This window comes from Psammomys obesus, unplaced genomic scaffold, assembly GCF_907164565.1.
Source record: "Psammomys obesus unplaced genomic scaffold, mPsaObe1.curated_primary_1811, whole genome shotgun sequence".
In the NCBI taxonomy this organism is placed as follows: domain Eukaryota; kingdom Metazoa; phylum Chordata; class Mammalia; order Rodentia; family Muridae; genus Psammomys; species Psammomys obesus.
Window position 1 is genome coordinate 6,770,835 of NW_026591643.1, and position 18,407 is coordinate 6,789,241.

General features: G+C 40.9%; 1 protein-coding gene across 1 annotated transcript in view; it reads left to right on the top strand.

Moving 5' to 3' along the window:
* Pappa (pappalysin 1) overlaps positions 1–18,407 on the top strand; it is a 266,143-nt gene that overhangs the window by 81,767 nt on the left and 165,969 nt on the right. Inside the window, exons 5-7 of the mRNA XM_055611618.1 lie at positions 2,150–2,443; positions 9,686–9,878; positions 17,814–17,935. Coding sequence (XP_055467593.1) covers positions 2,150–2,443; positions 9,686–9,878; positions 17,814–17,935 — 609 coding nt within the window. The remainder of the gene's footprint in view (positions 1–2,149; positions 2,444–9,685; positions 9,879–17,813; positions 17,936–18,407) is intronic.

The following is an 18,407-nucleotide window of genomic DNA, read 5'->3' on the forward strand; positions in this document are numbered from 1 at the left end:
CCAGTTCCCCGCCCTGAGTGCAGCTGACCATAAGCAACTCCTTTGCAGTAGCCTCAGTCAAACTCAGTTTATTAGGACCACATTTTAACCCTCTTTTCCTGCTGTTGCTCCATTATCCCTGGGAAAAGCCTTGGGTAGCAGAGGGATTATATTTCAGATTGTGACTGACAGAAAATAACTGAGAAAGATTTTCTGTCTTAATTCCTCATTTCTCTTCTTCCCTGCTTCTGCCTGCCCCCCTCCCTTAAACACACACACACATCTTCATCATTGTGTAAGAAGTCTCCAAGTAATTCAGAATTGAAAGCCTGAGGACAGTCCAAGCAATTCAGTCCAAGATGACACTTTCCTGCTGTCTGCTCTGAGTATGCCATTCCAACACTATCTACACTAAGATTACTGCCCTGTCTTTCCTCCATGACACTGTTTCATACCTCGTATCTCCACTTACAAGGCTCTTATACCTGAGTTTTAACCTTCTCTTAAACACTCTTAGGGTTTAAAGTTTAAATCTGTCTCTAGCAACCCATATGCCTTACCCCAGTGTCTAAGACAAACATGAAAAACATACTAGTCATAACCTCTGTTGATGTTTGTTCTAGCTCTACAGACTGGCTGCTGTTCCCTTTCGGGTACATGAGGCATAGTCATTTATTTCTCAGTCCAGAACAGGAAGAGCTGTGATCCAGCTCTCTTTCTAAGATGCAGATGGTGCGGCTAGAGGTCTGAGGTAGGGCCTGGAACCCGTTTCTGTTAGGCTCAGAGATAGTTTCTACGCCTCTCGTTCTCATGCGGGTAGACAACAAGTAGCCATTTCGTATCTGCCAACGGTTGCTCAACCTGCTTGAAAGTAATTAGTTCTGTCTCACAACCCTTTGTAGATGTGTCATCATTCATCAAGTATTCAGCACATATTTAATCAGAGCTCCAGTTTCATGCTGTCAATGCTATAAAACATATGCACCAAAAGCAACTTAGGAAGGGGAGAGTTTATTTGGTTTATACTTCCAGGTCACAATCCGTCTTCAAGAGAAAACGGGGCCGGACCTTCAGGCCGAGCCTGGCGGCAGGAAGCACTCAGCACCGCTACTTGCTGGCCGTGTCTCTGCCCTGCTTTCTTACTGGTCCATGCTTAGCTTTTGCACTGCCCAGGCCAACCCGTCAGAGGAACAGTGCCACCCACCGTGGGCTGGACCCTCTGATGAAATTAATTATAAATTAATAATTGAGACAAACCCTCAGAGACATGCTCATAGACCAACTTCATCCAGGAAATGCCTCAGTAAAGGCTTCTCCTTTCAGATTACTCTGGACTTTGTCCAGCTGACAATAAAGGCTAGCCAAGACAATCAAATACTATATTCTAGTCTCTGTGATAGCCATTAACACTGGAGCAGAGAGTATGAACCCTGAATTTAGAACCCAATAATGTTGATTTCAGATTCCATCTCCATACTTCTCAGCACAGGTGGCTCATTCAGGCTCTCTATGGATAAATGTCTTTATGTTTGAGTTATGATACGGTGATGGGAGCCGCACTCCTTAAAGACTCAGGGCAGCATCTGAGGACACATAATAAATGCTCAAGAAACATCAATTGCTGTTTTTAAGCAATCTTTGAGCAGAGCTCAACCCAGCCAGGGCTGGCTTTCCTGCATGCTTCTTGCTTTTAGAGCATTAGAAAGGAAGGTATGAGACCCAAAGATGGTATTTAAGATTCAGGATGTCACAGAGTTAATGAAGGCAACATGAATGCCAGAGCTCAGGACTGGAAACCTAAATGGGCTTCATCTATAGAGCAGCATTTAAAACGTGTGAAGTAGAGCACATATTGCAGTCCAAGGTATAGGTTGCAGAAGAAACTGATCATCCCAGAGATCAAAATCCCTTACTTAAAATAGGATGTTTTCAGTACCTCAGCATCACCTTAGGCCAGCGCTAATCCTTCCTTAAGTGTTCCCCTGTAAAACACGATACAAAGTGATACTCCCACCAGTTTTGGTAACCAGTCACTGACAGCAAGGTTGAGAGAACCCTGGGGCAGTGGAGTCACAGAACGGAGGACACTGTCATTATGAGTAGCATCCTTTTGTTTTTGATTTAGTTGGAAATAGACAGTTGCCTAATGTTCTGTTTTTTTCTTCTGCAGGTGGCATTGTCCTGAACCCATCTTTCTATGGAATTCCTGGACACACCCACACCATGATCCATGAGATTGGGCACAGCCTGGGCCTCTATCACATCTTTCGTGGCATTTCAGAAATCCAGTCCTGCAGTGATCCCTGTATGGAGACAGAGCCCTCATTTGAAACTGGAGACCTCTGCAATGACACCAACCCAGCCCCCAAACACAAGTTTTGTGGCGATCCTGGACCAGGAAATGACACTTGTGGCTTTCATAGCTTCTTCAACACTCCTTACAACAACTTCATGAGCTATGCAGGTAGGGTGCTACACATCCCTCATTGTAGTCCAGTCTGCCACAGGACCTGATATCAGACATGGGATCTAGCCCTGGCTTAAGGTAGCCTTGAACAAGCTGCTTGTTTTCTTAACATGAAGACATTTCATTCCAAGCAATCAGAATAGCATCTGTTATGAGCATTTCTAGAGTACAAGAGAGATATTATACATGAATTCATACCAGATGGTTGAGACCAAAGCCAGTAAATCCAGCTAGAAGAACTACAGGAGTCATATTCTGAGTCATCCACTCTCTACCTCTACCTTCTTAAGGAAACCAAAATCTTGGTCTGCAAGGTTCCTCATAGTTTTTTTTCAAATGTGTTGTTTTACACTGGTGAGTTATTGAAGCTTTTTATTTAACCAAGCTCTCCCTTAGATAAACACAGTTTTCATACCTTCATTTTCTACTGGAGACTGGAAATAAGTATTGGGTATGGTATTTTTCCTAGCAGCTTTTAACGTATTACAGCCCTTTCAATGCCATCAGAGAACAAAGCAAACAAACAAAAAACCACTATTAAGGACTCATGATCTAGGTCCCAGAGTGTCCTGTGCTCCTGTTAGCACAGGCTACGTCAAGGCCAATTAAAACCATTTTTGCAGCTTTGGAAAATGATAAGGCACTGCTTCCCTGGGGGTGATTACAGTCCTGATTATGGTCCCCTGTGACCAAGTGATCACAGCTGCACATAGTAGGCTAACACTGCATTCTATTATAATATTCAGCTTAGTCACTTCTTCCCCACGAGAACAAGCAAAATTTCCGAAAGAAGTGATAGCCTGTTATTGTCTTCCAAAGAGGAAGGAAAATTAACGAACTCTCTTTTTTTTCATGTCAGGTTTTAGCTGCAATTCTTCTTCAGTAAGAGGCTTCTAAAATTGTTTCTTCCAGTAATAGTATTGCCCTCTGTGTAACTATTTACTGCCTCTAAAAGATTTCAATATGTCTCCACTCACTTAATTCTCACAGCACATCTATGGAGGAGGAAGCATCCCATTTTGCAGATAACAATACTAAGGCTTACCACGGGGGTCATCTGCTTCTGATGATACATTGTATATCAATTATTCTTTCCCCTGTCTGTCCTATGCTGTTCTTTTAAAGAGACCTAGCTGATGGTTAGGTGGAGACGTTGGACAATCTAGATGGTCTTTTTTACTCTGCTTCCTGCAGGAGGGTGGAGGGTGCTCTGCTTGATGTGGAGGTGAGGCTGAAGGTCCTTATTCAGGTTTGAACCAGGAAAGACCCTTTCCAGCTGTTTTACATTCCTGTTGGAGTTTGTTTGGTGTTGTGAGTGAAAAGAGATTTTTCTGGGGAAATCCAAAAGATTTGATGATCCCGATGGTTCTTAACATTTCCCATTTAGGCTGTTGACTCCAAATGGGGTGCTTTCTAGTGTGTGGCTCATACAGCCTAGCAGTAATCTCTCTTGAAAAGTGAATAACCCGTCTCTGGGTCTAATAAAGTGTCTTTAGGTTTGGCTCTAAAAAACAGCCAAGCGCTCGGTGTTTCCTCAAAAAACAGAATCCCAGTGGGCTTCCATTCCCAAACACACTGACGCTCCACATCCGGCGCCCTGCGCCTCCGACAGCCCTGCTCACCTCCCGTCTCCGCAGCGACTTCTTTAGCCAGCTCAGCACACATAGGAAATAAACAATAATAAGAGTTTGGATGTTTGCCTGCTTCTTAGGGGCTAGGAGCTTCCACGCAGCTACCCGACTCCCATAAACTAAATCTCCTTTTTGTTTCCCTTTGAGACGATCTAAAGGGTGATTAATTTACTATTGTTGTTTTTAAAGGATCTCCTCAGCTCAGTGACCCATTAACAGCAGAACTAATTCATTGGGCCAGGATAACAAACTTACACCCCAACAGCATATTCAAAGCAACCAAGAGCTTGGAAATGTTTGTTTTCCTTAGGATCTCTGATAGATGAGGTGACAAAAGCAGCTGGATGAAATTCAAAATGCAGAACAGAATGTGGTTCTTAGAGCTGAGGAAAGGGATACACGGGGATTCCTTCTTCCAGAACAGAGGGCAGAGTCATTGCCGAGTTGACTTCTTCCAGCTGCCTCTCTTTGCTGGGTGCTCATTCCTCAAGCAGCTCTGCCTGCCAAAATGGTCACAGTTTATGTGTGTGCACTTCAGTGGAATAGCCATTAGCTGTGTGTGACTGCTGAGCGCTGTAAAAAGAGCTGTGCAACCGAGGACCCAAATTATTATCCTTAAAGTACTTTAATTAATTTAAGTGGAAAAGGCCACATGTAACAGTGACTACCATATTGGTCTGTGAAGATCAACAGTAACTGAGAACCTCTAACATACAAGATTTTATGTATTGTATGTATAAAATAATATAAATTAATCCAAAAAGATAAGTGACAATTATTAACATAACTAGTTTAGAGATACAAAAAACATGGTTCAAAAAGAACAAGGAACTTGCCCAGATTCAAGCACTTGACGTAAATCCAAGCCTTTCTAATGGCAGGGTCACTTCACTACTCTGAGGAAGGTTGAAAGGCCCCAGGCAGTCCAGCCTAGTAGGCAACAAACTGCTAATGTGTCAAGCACACTTCAGTAAAAAGCACAAAAGTGTATGTTTGCACTAAATTATTGGTTAATCTTTTGCCAGATGGATGGGTAGCAAACCTATCCCCTTCTTATTTAGGAGGTACTCAGAGATTACTCGGCATAGACTCCAGGATTCTAGGATTTTTTTTCCAGCCTGTAAGTTACGGTAGTATCCTTCTGTGTGCCAGGAATATTTATGTGCTTACATGCTTTGACCCCATACCCATACATGCTTTGAAATAAACAATCCTGCCTCTAAAGAATGTACCTGAGGCAAATAAACCAATTGTGTGTTTAAAGATTCAAGAGCAAGAATGCTTTTATATTTATTAAGCAGTTACTCTATGCCAGGCGCAGAAGATAAATGTTTATGTATTTGAAAAGTTTTAAATGGCTTACAAGTTTGAAGACATGAAATACTGAGATGAACTACAAGACATTTTACATGACATAACATTGTAGCACCACTGAATAAACACCTTGTTTATTTTATCAATTCATGGAGAATAATCACTCTTACCTTGAGTGACAATAGATATGATCATGAAAGGAAAGAATCTCGAACTGTCTTTAGTGCTTGACAAATGATAACGAACATGATTATTTATTAACTATTTGATGTGGAGAACACCCCAGTCATATGTATAAGACACATACATGGTGAGAATTCCAGAAATTCACTATACTCACACCCATAATATACATATGCATGTATACATACATATACATTAGACAATAATTGTATTATTTATAGGTATTGGACTTGAACATGATATATTTACATGGGGCCTAATTTCATAAATTTTAAAGTAATAGTTTTTAAAGTCACTTATTACTGAAACTATTCTTATAATTTTGAAAACAGAACTCAAAATACAAGATTTTTTTTTAAATGACCCATATGCTGAATGTCAGTGAGCTTGTTAAATGCTCACATCCGCATTTTGAGCAAGGCTGTCACAATCCTTCCTATTTCAGTGAGTCGGCCTTTAGGTGAAGGTCCTCCAGGTAGTAGAGTGTCTATCCTGATCGTTCATAAAGTGCACCTTCAGAACATGAATGAGGTTGCCAGCCTGGAACACTATAGCAATAGTGTGGTGGCCCAAGAATCTCCTCCAAGAGCAAAGTTCTCAGTGTCCCTTCTGCTTACAGAAAAAAATGGAAATAGAGGAACAAGATGAGCCTGGAAGCCTAGATGAAGGGACCACAGAGCTGTTTGGGGATGGAAGCCAAGTGGACCTGACTCTAGACATGAGCTAATTGAGACAAAAATTTTATGATAAATGGAAACCCATTGGGATTTTGCCCAAGACTCTGATCGTAGCTAAGTCCCAGTGTTATGTGACCTGGGACAGATGGTTTTTTTAACTTAATAAACTTCAAATGTATCTCTTTTCTTCTATTAACTTCTATCACTTATCCATTTTCAAACTGTGTCCTTCTGACAAGTGAAAATGCTTACTATTTAAATTATAAAGATAAAACATACTTCTTTAAAAAAAATTAATCAGAAGTTTCTAAAAAATAAAGATACCTTATATTTCATCCTCATTCATCTTTATATTTTCTGTGCCCCATTTGAATCCTTAATAGCACTTTGTTTGAGTTGATTTAAACACCTCTGGCTTATATATCAGGAAATACATATATATATATAATATTATAAGAGTTGGTGGTGTTCTTTTATTTTTTTATTTTAAGGATATCATTAAATGTATAGACAGCCCTCCATTAATAAAGAGATGTGTTAATATTTTTACTGTAGTAACATTGGTCAAGACCTGGCCCCTCCTTCAATGCCATGATTGTCCTCACCTCTGTCCACCGACATCACTGTGTGGAACTGCTATTAGAGCCATGTGGGCTAGGATTCTATTACAAAGAATTCATGATTCATACCCCTGAGCTTTGTTTCTTCCTTCTCTCAGTTTCTGACACATCCATGCACACGCATGCACACACACCCACACACACACCTTAATAAGAAGTGTGCTTATTCACTCACTTCTTGCAAACACAAGGCAGTGAGCATTTGTCACCAAGTAGAGGTTTTGTGCCTCACACTTCAGCTCAGCCATATTCTGGAATGAACCCACTTATTACCACTACTGTTTCCGCTTTGTAGAGGGAAACAGAGGTGCAATGGCATAAAAGCTCTTACTCCATTGACTCTCTATCTTGCACATCTTCTTTCTTGAACCACCAAACCATCCATCTTCATCTAATCTAGTTGGTAGTTTTTTCCAGGCTTTCTGGATGAAGTATACAGATCACAGCGATGAAGAAAAATTAACCTTTGTTCCGGCCATTCTCAGGCAGAGGTGTACATACTCCTGGCAATAGGTAGCCACAGGATTTAGGGACTTACACAGTAGAACTGGGCTTGAGAGAGATTTACTGTCACTCCTATGCAATACTTGCTAAGGAACACTGGGCTCTTCTGATTTTGCCAAATGTCTTAAAGCTTTTTCCCTTGGTCAGATGAAAAGGAGACCATTAAAAGTTACTAAGGGAACCCAAGCCAGCCTCTCCATGTAAACTCTCACACACTTGCCCATTCCCCTCAAGGTCATGTCCTGCTGCCCAGCACCTGCTCAAAGTTATTTTCTGTTTGTTTGATAAGAAGCAGTGAGTTTGTGCTGCTGGAGTCTAGTAGCATATTTATTTTTAAGATCTGGTGAGCTCCACACTCCTGTCTGGGACCCAGCTGCCATAATCCTGACCAAGCATATACCCCTGGGAAGTGGTGCATTAGGAAAACAAGCCAAAAAGTGCCCTTTTCTGTCCCCAGGGGAGCTGAATCAGAATGTTAGGGAAAGAGACAGGAGGCAAAACCTCTTCTCTAGAGGCTAAATCTTACGTCTCTGCCTCCAGTGCAAACTCTGGAAAAGGGGGAGTGGGACTGAAGGGCATTAAATCTAGATACCTGAGAGATTGTTTCAAGTCCCCCTTAGACTGGAACTGGGCTCAGCTCCCATTTACAAGCCACCTGCTGGGGACTTTACCCATAATATGTTTCATTTGTGCTTAGAAAAAAAAATGTCATTGTTTAGAAGCATAGCTTTGATTCAAGCCCCAGATATGCTTAGCTCTGTGATCTAGGAAAAGTTGCTTGCCTAAACACAGTCTCAGCTCCCAACTCTGTAAGGAAGAGAAAATGAAAGTGTGCACTTCAAAAATAGCATGTGTTGGGAGAGAAAAGGTAACTCTCCAAAGCTTGGCACACCAAGCATGGCTCATATTTACCACATGCTGAGATTATGTCCCAGAGAAATATGCATGCTGTAAGGAGACGTGCTTCCTCTTGTTCACATCTCTGCTGGTTAGGTTTTTTTTTTTTTTTTTGTCAACTTGACCCTAGCCAGGGTCATCTGAGAAAAAGAAACCTCAGGTTTTAAAAAAAAATAAAATGCCTTCATCATATTGGCCTGTAGGCAAATCTTTGGTGGTGTATAATTGGCTAATGATCGATTGAGAAGGGCCCAGATCACCCTGGGTGGTGCCACTGATGAGCAGGTGGTCCTGAATTGTGTAAGAAAACAGATTGAGCAAGTCATGAGGAGCAAGCCAGGAAGCAGCATTTCTTTATGGCCTCTGCTTCAGTTCCTGCCTCCACGTTCCAACCTCGAGTTCCTGTCTTGACTTTCCCCTAAGATGGACTGTGGCACAGAGGTTGAGGTGAATTAAACCCTTTCCTCCCCAAGTTGCTTTTGGTCATGATCTTTATCACAGCAATAGAAATCCAACTAAGAAATGATTGTATACATAGCCCGGGGTGTATATCCATGGCCTAACTGTGGCCTGACCTGAGTCTTACATGTCTCTAGCTACATAGTTGCCTCTCTTGTGCCACTTTCTTTCTCAACCTCAACCAAGTGATCTGATTGACCTCATATATAAACCACCTTTGGTGCCTTCCTATTTGGTCCTCTTTCCCCATAGGGGATTTCTATCAATTCAGTGATGATTCACATCACATTAGGGGTCATAGAACAATCCTTGCTCATGTGATGAATAGTGTTCATCCTTGTCTTAAGGGCAGGAACATTGTAATTCCCATCTTTTTACAGCCCTGGTTTATAGCACTGAGCATGAATTAGACATTTGGTGAATTAGTTTCAAGAACAGTTCTCTGCATTAGTGAAAAGTAGAATTCATTAATGCATGAATGAATGAACGTAAAGCAATACAACAGGAAACTAGCAAGCACAGAAATGAGCAAAAAGTAAGTGGATGAAAAAGTGAATGAATAAACAAATGACTAAGAGAAAGTGAATGGGGTAGAGGCCTGTTGAACCAGAGGTTGCTGGGTCCCAGGAAAGCAGCTTATCTTGCCTTTGTCCTTAGCCATGGAGTCTTAGCAGCTCTCTCCTGGGTTCCAGGCTTAGCTTTCCAGTTCCACCCACCTCCTCTTTCCTCTCACCTGTCTCCAGGAGTGATTCCTGCACTAATTTGTTCGCACACCATTAACTTCTGAGCACTGGAGGAGGCTGCCCTGATCTGGAGAGAGCAGACCCAGGTGCTGGCCCTTTAGCTGCAAGCAGACGTCATCGTTCTCGCTCATGCCTGCCTGTACAGCTCGGGCGTATCTCTCCCCCCCCCACACACTCACTCGCTTTCTCTCTCTCTCTCTGATTCTTACAGATGATGACTGTACAGACTCTTTCACGCCCAATCAAGTCTCCAGAATGCACTGTTACCTGGACCTCGTCTACCAGAGCTGGCAGACCTCCAGAAAGCCAGCACCTATAGCTCTTGCCCCCCAGGTTGTGGGCCACACAACTGACTCTGTGATGCTAGAGTGGTTCCCACCCATCGACGGCCACTTCTTTGAGAGGTGAGTGTGCCCTGTGGAGTATTAATCTCTCTCTCTCTCTCTCTCTCTCTCTCTCCTCCTGTCAGAAGGAGTAAGACTCAGAAGGGAGGCAGCCCTGGGTGGATTTGCTATGTTTCTTATTTTTCTCGAAAAGAGACCCACCACTTGGCAGTGACTGGTATCCAAGAGCACTGACAACTTTGGGATAATATAAGAATGCTGTTAACAGAAATGAGCCAGTAATGGTGCATACTTCCATATCAATGGGAGATTGAATTAACTTTATTATTAGAAGCTTGGAAATCAGGGTAGGTGAGAGATGACAATCAATGCACTTTACTCTGGTGGTACTTGTCTTTAATTCTAGAACTTGGGAGGCAGAAGCAGGCAGATCACTGAAAGTTTAAGACCAGCCTAGTCCACACAGTGACTTCCAGAGTTCCAGACTTCCAGACTTCCAGACTTCCAGAGGCCATCCAGAGTTACATAATGAGAGACTTTTTGTCGACTTTCTCAGTTTGCTCAACTACCCCCACCAAAAAAAAAAAAAAAAAAAAAAATAGAGGTTTTCTGGTCTTCTCTCCATTAACACAGGAGTTGGAATTGTCTCTGGTTAATAAGAAAACCCTCTCATATTAGAGTCCTATAATTCACATTATATAAAGTATGAATATATGTACTATTCATATTTGAAAAATGTATGGTTATACATAACAAACGATAAGGTTTATACCTATTTTGTTTTGAGAAAACCAGACACTAATCAGGTGAAAGACACTACAGCTCTGCTCCCTGCTACTTATTATCCAGATACCTTGGACACGTCACTCTCCCCCAGATTTTTTTAACTGTCTTTTCATGAAAATGGGTCAGATTAAAGGCAGGTGGATACCTCTGAGTTTGAGGCCAGTCGGATCTACAGGCTACACAGAGAAACCCTGTCTTGAAAAAAAAGGAAGAAAGAAAGAGAGAGGAAGGCTAGGGTCAAGTAGTAGGGAAGGAGGACCTCCCCTACCAGTGGACTAGAGGAAGGGTAAAGGGGGAGAAGAGGGAGGAAGGGTGGGAATGGGAGGAGATGACGGAGGGGGCTACAGCCAGAATTCAAAGTGAATAAAATTGTAATAAATAATAAATCAATTTAAAAAAATACATCACACCACAAAAAAGAAACAAACAAAGATAAAGAAAAGAAAATTGGTCTGACTTTGCTTTCTGATAGTCAGAAAGAAAAGGGAGACCTAAATTCAATGGCTTCTCATTCTTCACAATAGACTCTCAAGGAGCTCAAGCCTTGACCTTAAGCCTTGAGGAAACCAAATAAAAAGATTAATAGCTATGCAAATAGTTCATTAGCAAAACACTTGCTTAGCATGTGTGAGGACAAGAATCCAAGCCTACCACTGCAAAAATAAAAGCGAGTATTCGTAAAATCTGTTTACATCTACTTCAGATGTTTTTTGTTGTTATTCAGGCAATCTCTCATTCTCACACTTAGCCCTTCTTGGGGATACAGTTTTGACAATGGTGAAGACAATAACCTTACTAATCATTAATTCATCTTTCTCTGCCGGAGGGAGTTGCAGCAGTTTGTCAAAGCCTTACCTTGTGATAGATTCTGATCTGAATGCTTCTTGTACAGTTTTATTTTATATTCCCAGTAACCCAGTATATGAATGATGTTTTCCTCATGTGCCAGATAAAGAGAGCACTGGAGCTGAAAGAGTGTGAGAAATTTGGCCAAGAGCTCACAGAAAGTGCTGGAGGCTGCCCCTCAACATTTCAAAATGCCTTATCTATGAATCCTAAGTGCCTTAAATTGTTCCAGACTAGAGATGTAAAGGAGGTATTCAGTTTCCTCACAAAATATGACACAAAGTCCCCATTTATAAGTTTTATTTATTTATTTTAATTTAAATTTATTTTTTATAGTTTATTCACTTTACATCCCAACTGTAGCTCCCTCCCTTATCTCCTCCCTTCACCTCCCCTCCATTCCCCTCCCAAAGTTCACAGAAAGGGGAAGCCCACCTCCCCTACCTTCAAACCCCAGCTTATCGAGTCTTATTAGTACTCTTGCATCCTCTTTCTCTGTGGCCTGGCAAAGCCCCCCACCTGGGGGAGGTGATCAAGAGCTGGCAACAGAGTCCATGTCAGAGATAGCTCCCTTTCTAAGAGACCCACATGGAGACTGAGTTGTCTATTGGTTACATCTGAGAAGGGGGTCTAGGTCCTTTTCCTTGGTTGGTGCATCAGTCTCTGCAGGCCCTGATGGGCCCGTATTTGTTGGCTCTGTTGCTCTTCTTATGGGGCTCCTGTCTGCTCTGGGTCCTTCTATTCCCCCACTCTTTCCTGCAATTCCCTGCGCTCTGCCCAAAGTTTAACTGTGAGTCTTATCATCTGCTTTGATCACCTGCTTGGTGGAGTCTTTCAGAGGACATTCATGGTAGGCTCCCATCTTTTTCCCTCTCTTTAACAGCATTTACAAGTTTTATATATGTGTGTTTTTGTATATAAAAAAACATAAGCAAAAAAAAAAAACTAAATCAAGGTCTCTCAGAGGTAAAGAGATAAATAGCTAGTGGGTACATTTTTAAATCCTCACTATCACTAATTACCAGAGAAATTACAACTTATAACTGAAATGATTTATCACCTCACAGTCTTAAAATGAGATTCCTCAAATCTCTTTTGTCTGTTCCCAAAAAGTCAACCTAAAATTTTTGGCAAGGATATGAGGAAAGTGAATCTTGTACACTGTTTTTGGTAAAGTAAATTAATTCAGTCACTGAGCAAAACAGTGTGGATACTCCTCAGATAACTAAGCTAGAACTGCATGACCCAGCTCTCCGACTTCTGCATTCGTATCTAAAGTTTCCTTTGATTTCTCAAACTAGAAGCTAGAGAGTTGGCTCAGTAGTAAAACACTTACCATTCAATTGTACAGACCTGACCAGATCCTCAACCTCAGTCCATTCTGGAAGGAAATGGAGAGTGGAGATGAGGGATCCCAGAGACTAGCCGTACAGCGAGTCCTTGGCTTGACTGAGTGACCCTGCCTAATGAGTACAATGGAAGAGCAATGGAGGATGAGTCCTGACGTCAGTCTCAGGCCTCCAGTACAGAAGTACACACATGCACAGCACACACACATACACTCGCACACGCATGATAAACCAGTACAAACACAGAGGCATTGCATACAAAAAATTAAAAAGGAAGAGAAGGAATCAAAAGTAGTTAGTTGAAGAAGCACCCTGTTCTATATGGTCTGTGTAGCATTGCTCACATATTTAAGGTGCAGAATATCCCATATTCTAAGATGCAGAAACAACCTGAATATCCTTCTCTAGGTGAAGAGGTTAAAAATACGGCCTATGTATACTGTGGGATATTAGTCATCCTTACGAGGCAGCGGGGAAACCCTGTCATTTAAAATACATAGAACGAGTCTGGAAGTCGTTATGTTTATTGAAATAAGTCTTTCTCAGAAAGGCATTACCAAACATCTTCTTTCTATATGCAAATTATAAAGTTGAATCCTGTATGCAGAGAGGAGGGTGGACATAGGTGGATGCGAGAAGAGAAGATGTTGGTCAAAGGGTACAATTTCAATTAAACTGCAGAAACAAACTTTAGTGTGTATTGCCTACAATTGACACTATAATGAATTGTATATTTTCAAATAGCTAACATGGTAGATTTTAACTGTTTTCATCATACATGAACAAAAAAAGGTTAGTTAGGAAGGAGAGGTGATAGCTTTGTTCATCACCCTTCTTTAATCATTTAACCTGTATGTAAATGTTATTTCATTTTTCAAGAGAATACAAAGTTAATATCTGTGAGTTAAAACTAAGTTTCAAAAATTTAAAACACATCATTCTGTGATATGCATTTTATTGGGACTCTAAATATATACCAATATCAGTTCCTATATCTAGAACCTTCCTTTTGTATCAAAGCAAAATTTGATCTGGTACGGAGGAAATGTAGGAACTCCCTCTTCCTGGTCGCAGCTGCCCTTGCATAGCTCAGAGCTGGCTTTGGGAACGCTCATGTGATACTTTGGGACAAGCTTGCCAGGAGCTTGTAGATTTATTTACTTTCTCTGTGGTGATGAGAAGTATCAGAGTTTTGGTCAAGCTTTGGCCTCGATTCTACTTAAAAATGGAAATTTTGTAAATGGAGCTTCCTGTGTATGTATTCAATTTATTTTGCATAAAGCAGTTATTGTACATTCAATAAATTCCATCTGATTGTTGGAAACCTATTAGAGGGTTAATTGTTGTGTAAAGACATATGTCTCTATTACATAGTACTCTCGGCTTTAATCAATATGTTTTTAATAATCTACAGTCAGTGAGTACTTGAGGCATATACAATAGCTATTCTGTTCAGGGTAATATTGCCTAATGAAGTTATCACATTCTAAATTTAAACTGACATTTTTTGATACATGTCTAATTAAAGTTAGCAGCCATGCAGACCACAATCTAAAGGAAATTGATCCATAAGTATTAATAAATTACTGTAAAGAAGTGGTACTTCTTTTGTGTGCCGTATTCCCGAAAGCAAGGAGTTTATAGTCCTAAAAATTGATTTAGTATGCGGCATATAAGCTTTGATGTTTGGTCACACACACACGCCTGCCACCACCTTCCTTAGCTTCATTATTTCCACCAGATGAAACTTCGGGCAAGACATCTCACTTCTCTGATCTTAATAATCCTCCTCCATAAAAAGGTGCTAACTTGCATTCTGTGGGTAAGTCAACAAATGGCATCTATGATGTACCAAGCACACATATTCTACACTCAAAGAATGTTAGCTTCTACCATATGTGAGGTTTTCCAGAACTGTTTGGTTACTTGAAAAATCCCCTCCCCTTGCAAAACCTCGAGCGTTTTCCACACCATCCATCAATGCCAGCGTATCACCCCTGGCCATGCTCGTGTCCTCCTCCTGTTCTCACATCTGTGGTCTATGAGAACACAAGGGTTTCCCTTAAGAAAACATATTCAGATTCCCTCACAGCCTGTGTCCTCACACAGGGGCAACTGAATAAACAATTCAAGGCCACCCACCCCTGGGCTCACTAACTCCTTTATATTTCCTACAAATGTGGTGACTGGGTGGTTTCAGTTATCTGAACAATTGACCATCATATACTGGAAAACATATTGGATAGGAACTGTAAGACCAAAGACTAGAGTCCTTGCAGATGCGTTCATGCTCTCTGCTCCTTTAACTTCAGTTTACTAAGTCAAAGAAGCTTAGCCTTTCCAAGGCAGAATTCCTCCTTCACGTCTCCTAATACATAATGTTGAGCAACATTTTCCCCACGAAGGTGACGCACACTAGTACCTTTCTACTTGCAAAGGAGAGAAACTACTTCTCTTTTTATCTAGGATGGCTCCTTGAAGCAAAGTTCAAAAACACTTTATTTGTTAATGGGAATGTTTCCTACCTACATTCACAAAGACAGCAGCCACTCTCCAAGATAGTAGCCACATTCACCAAGGTAGTGGCCATGGAGTACTTGAAATAATGACTGATATAATCAAGGTTCAGAATTTTAAAACATATTTGATACTAATTAGTTTAAATTTAAATAGCCACATGCAGAGCCTACACTCCTCATTGAATAGCACATATCTGCAACTTTAAGCTTTGACTCTAACTGTGTAAGAAGATGAACTCCACCAACATTAGCATTCCACAGGTATATGATTTGTGTGTGTGTGTGTGTGTGTGTGTGTGTGTGTGTGTGTGTATACAGGTGTCCATGAAAATCAAATAAATGCCAGAGCGAGTCAGGGACACGAGTGTTCCCTGGATGGACAGGATACCACACATGACATTTGCTCTCAGCTGGATGGTGATTTACTCATCACAGTACTTCTTGAGAACCAGCCTTGTTAGAGAACAGTGAAGTTCAAGTTATACCTAAGGGAAATGGAGACACTCAGTAGCTGTCTAGGTCAGCACAGTTCCTGAATCCATCCCAGGCCCTTCATGATGTCACTGTTTTATCATCTGAGAGCTGCTGTGCATGGAAGATGACATTGTAAGAGACCTCTGTCCTCAATAAGACTGCTGAAAAATTCCCCTAACTACCTCTCTCTCTCTCCTTCTCTATGTCCCTCATCCCTTTCTATAAGTATATTGCTATAAATAAGATAATCCTCTTTCAAAATCAACTCACAATAAAATCTACTGACAATATTTTGTTACATAAGGCTACCCGAATAACACTGAGATAGTATTATAGATTAAACCTGACAAAGACCATTCTACTTAATTTAATAGTAAATATGTTTTGCATAAAATTTCAAAATTTTAGATATTTTATAATAACTTCCCACCATTCCAAGTGTTAATGTGTTCTGAAATATGTTAAAGCTTCTATGGTGTATTTTTCTACATTTTTTTCATTGGGTTGACAGGGCACACTATGCTGTTTGAAGATCTACTTTAATTTAGCCATGAGTATCATATATGTGTGTGGATGACTAATACTTATACACCCACTCATTCACTCTTCCATCCATTCAACTGCTTTTGCTAGCCAACATTTGAGTTATGTATCCAACACTAAGACAGAAAAAGAAGCCTAGCTTATGGATCTTATTCTTAAGGGTCTCACAATTTATGAATGGAATATATCTATATACAAACTTATACATAGAGGAAAAATATTCAAGGTGAACCTTACAGGATGAAAAACATCAACCAAGTAAAAGCAGCAAACGAGGTAATATGACCCAGTGTAATAGAGAAAGGCAAGGCTACCATGGTGAGGAGAGTTTGGCTCATTGGAGGTTGGAATCACTCAAGAGGTTTAAGCAGAAAGATGGCCTGCTGAGAATGGAGTTTCGGGTGATTTCCTGACCCTTGACTGGAAACACCAGCAAACTATGATGCTCACATATATACTTCCTTAGTCTATAAACCTAGACTCATGGAGTTCCCTTGTTATGGGAAGTCTTAAACTTGAGATAGTTCAGTCCTTTCAGGTGGCCAAGTCACATACATTCCTCTAGGAATGATCAAAGAGGAATGACTGGGGTTGTTGCATTTTGAGAAACACTGGGTTGGTTGGGACATTATTTAACATCATCTAGAGATTCCACTGTCAAGAGTCTCAGCAGATGCCACTCAGATTTGCATTTTTTTTTTCATCCAGGAGAATACAGACAATTCATTCCACTGTCTTCTCCCCACAACTGCCTCCTTCAGATGCCAAATTTGGAGAACCAGTAGGAACCCAGACACAGTTGTAGCCAGAGAGAGATTGAATCCAGACACATCAGGCAGTGGGGGAAGTCACCATAATACTCCATTTTTGGGACTGGTCCCATTGAGAGATTGGCTCACCCCCTAGAAAGCTGTTAAAATGAGTTAGATGGCATAGTAAAGAAACTGCTTTTGACTATTAAATTGTGAGTGACTCACTCATCCCCAGAATGTTGGGGCTGGAAGGTTTCGTAGGCATCATCTCATCCAGCCCACTCATTTTCTGGTGAAAGAACCAAACCTTCTTCATATTCAGTGCCTGTGATGTACACTGATGCCTTGAACATAGCAGGTGCCCAGAGAATATTTTTAAAGAAGTCACTTATGAGGCAAAAGATGCTCTTACAACTACCCAAAAGATTCTCAATGGAGGTTTTTATGCCAGATGCAATTAAAATTGTTGCAGGTAGTGATCTTCTGGCACAGAACATGCTACTTGCCATGAGAGGAGCGTACGCAGCATGAGGGCACCTGACAAAGCATCCTGGGCAATATGAGAGATTTAGCTTATAGTAATTTTCCTGGTCTTGGCATGTGCATGGAGAAAAGACAATAAACACAGACTGTGTCCTCTGTCCCATCACTTTTGCCTTGTCTCATCGGTTGCTCACTCAATTGTTCCTAAGTCGGTGTATTTCCTCTCTTCCCTTGGCCTCCTAGAGAATTGGGATCAGCATGTGACCTTTGCCTAGAAGGAAGAATCCTGGTACAATATGCTTTCAATGCCTCCTCCCCGATGCCCTGTGGACCATCAGGACACTGGAGTCCTCGAGAGGCAGAAGGTAAGTCAAGTGCTTATTGAGAAATGTAGTATACAGAAATCAACTTTAATGTGCATGGAATTTTATTCTTTTTAACACTCTTTAATATTATTCATGTACTCATTACTTTAAAAAGTATTTTTGAGTACATGTACTCTTCTATGTATGCTAGTGTCATGTTACATATGATGAAATGAAGTCACCAAAATATTAAATAATAGTCAAAAGCATATGATATATGGAAGTGTTCATATAACATATAGACTCCAGCCCCATGTGGGTATTACCAGGTCACAAAGGAGTTAATGATTATATTGAGGGACTTGAAAGCATCAATTACCAGTGATTCTTCTTCAGTTATTACAAAGGCTACAAGAGTCATTCTTGTATGTGCCACAATTCTTTCTTCTTAATTTCCCCATGAATTCTTTGCCACCATTCTCCACTCATAACCAGATCCTGCCATGTACAGGGGGCATTCTCAGGCAATCCA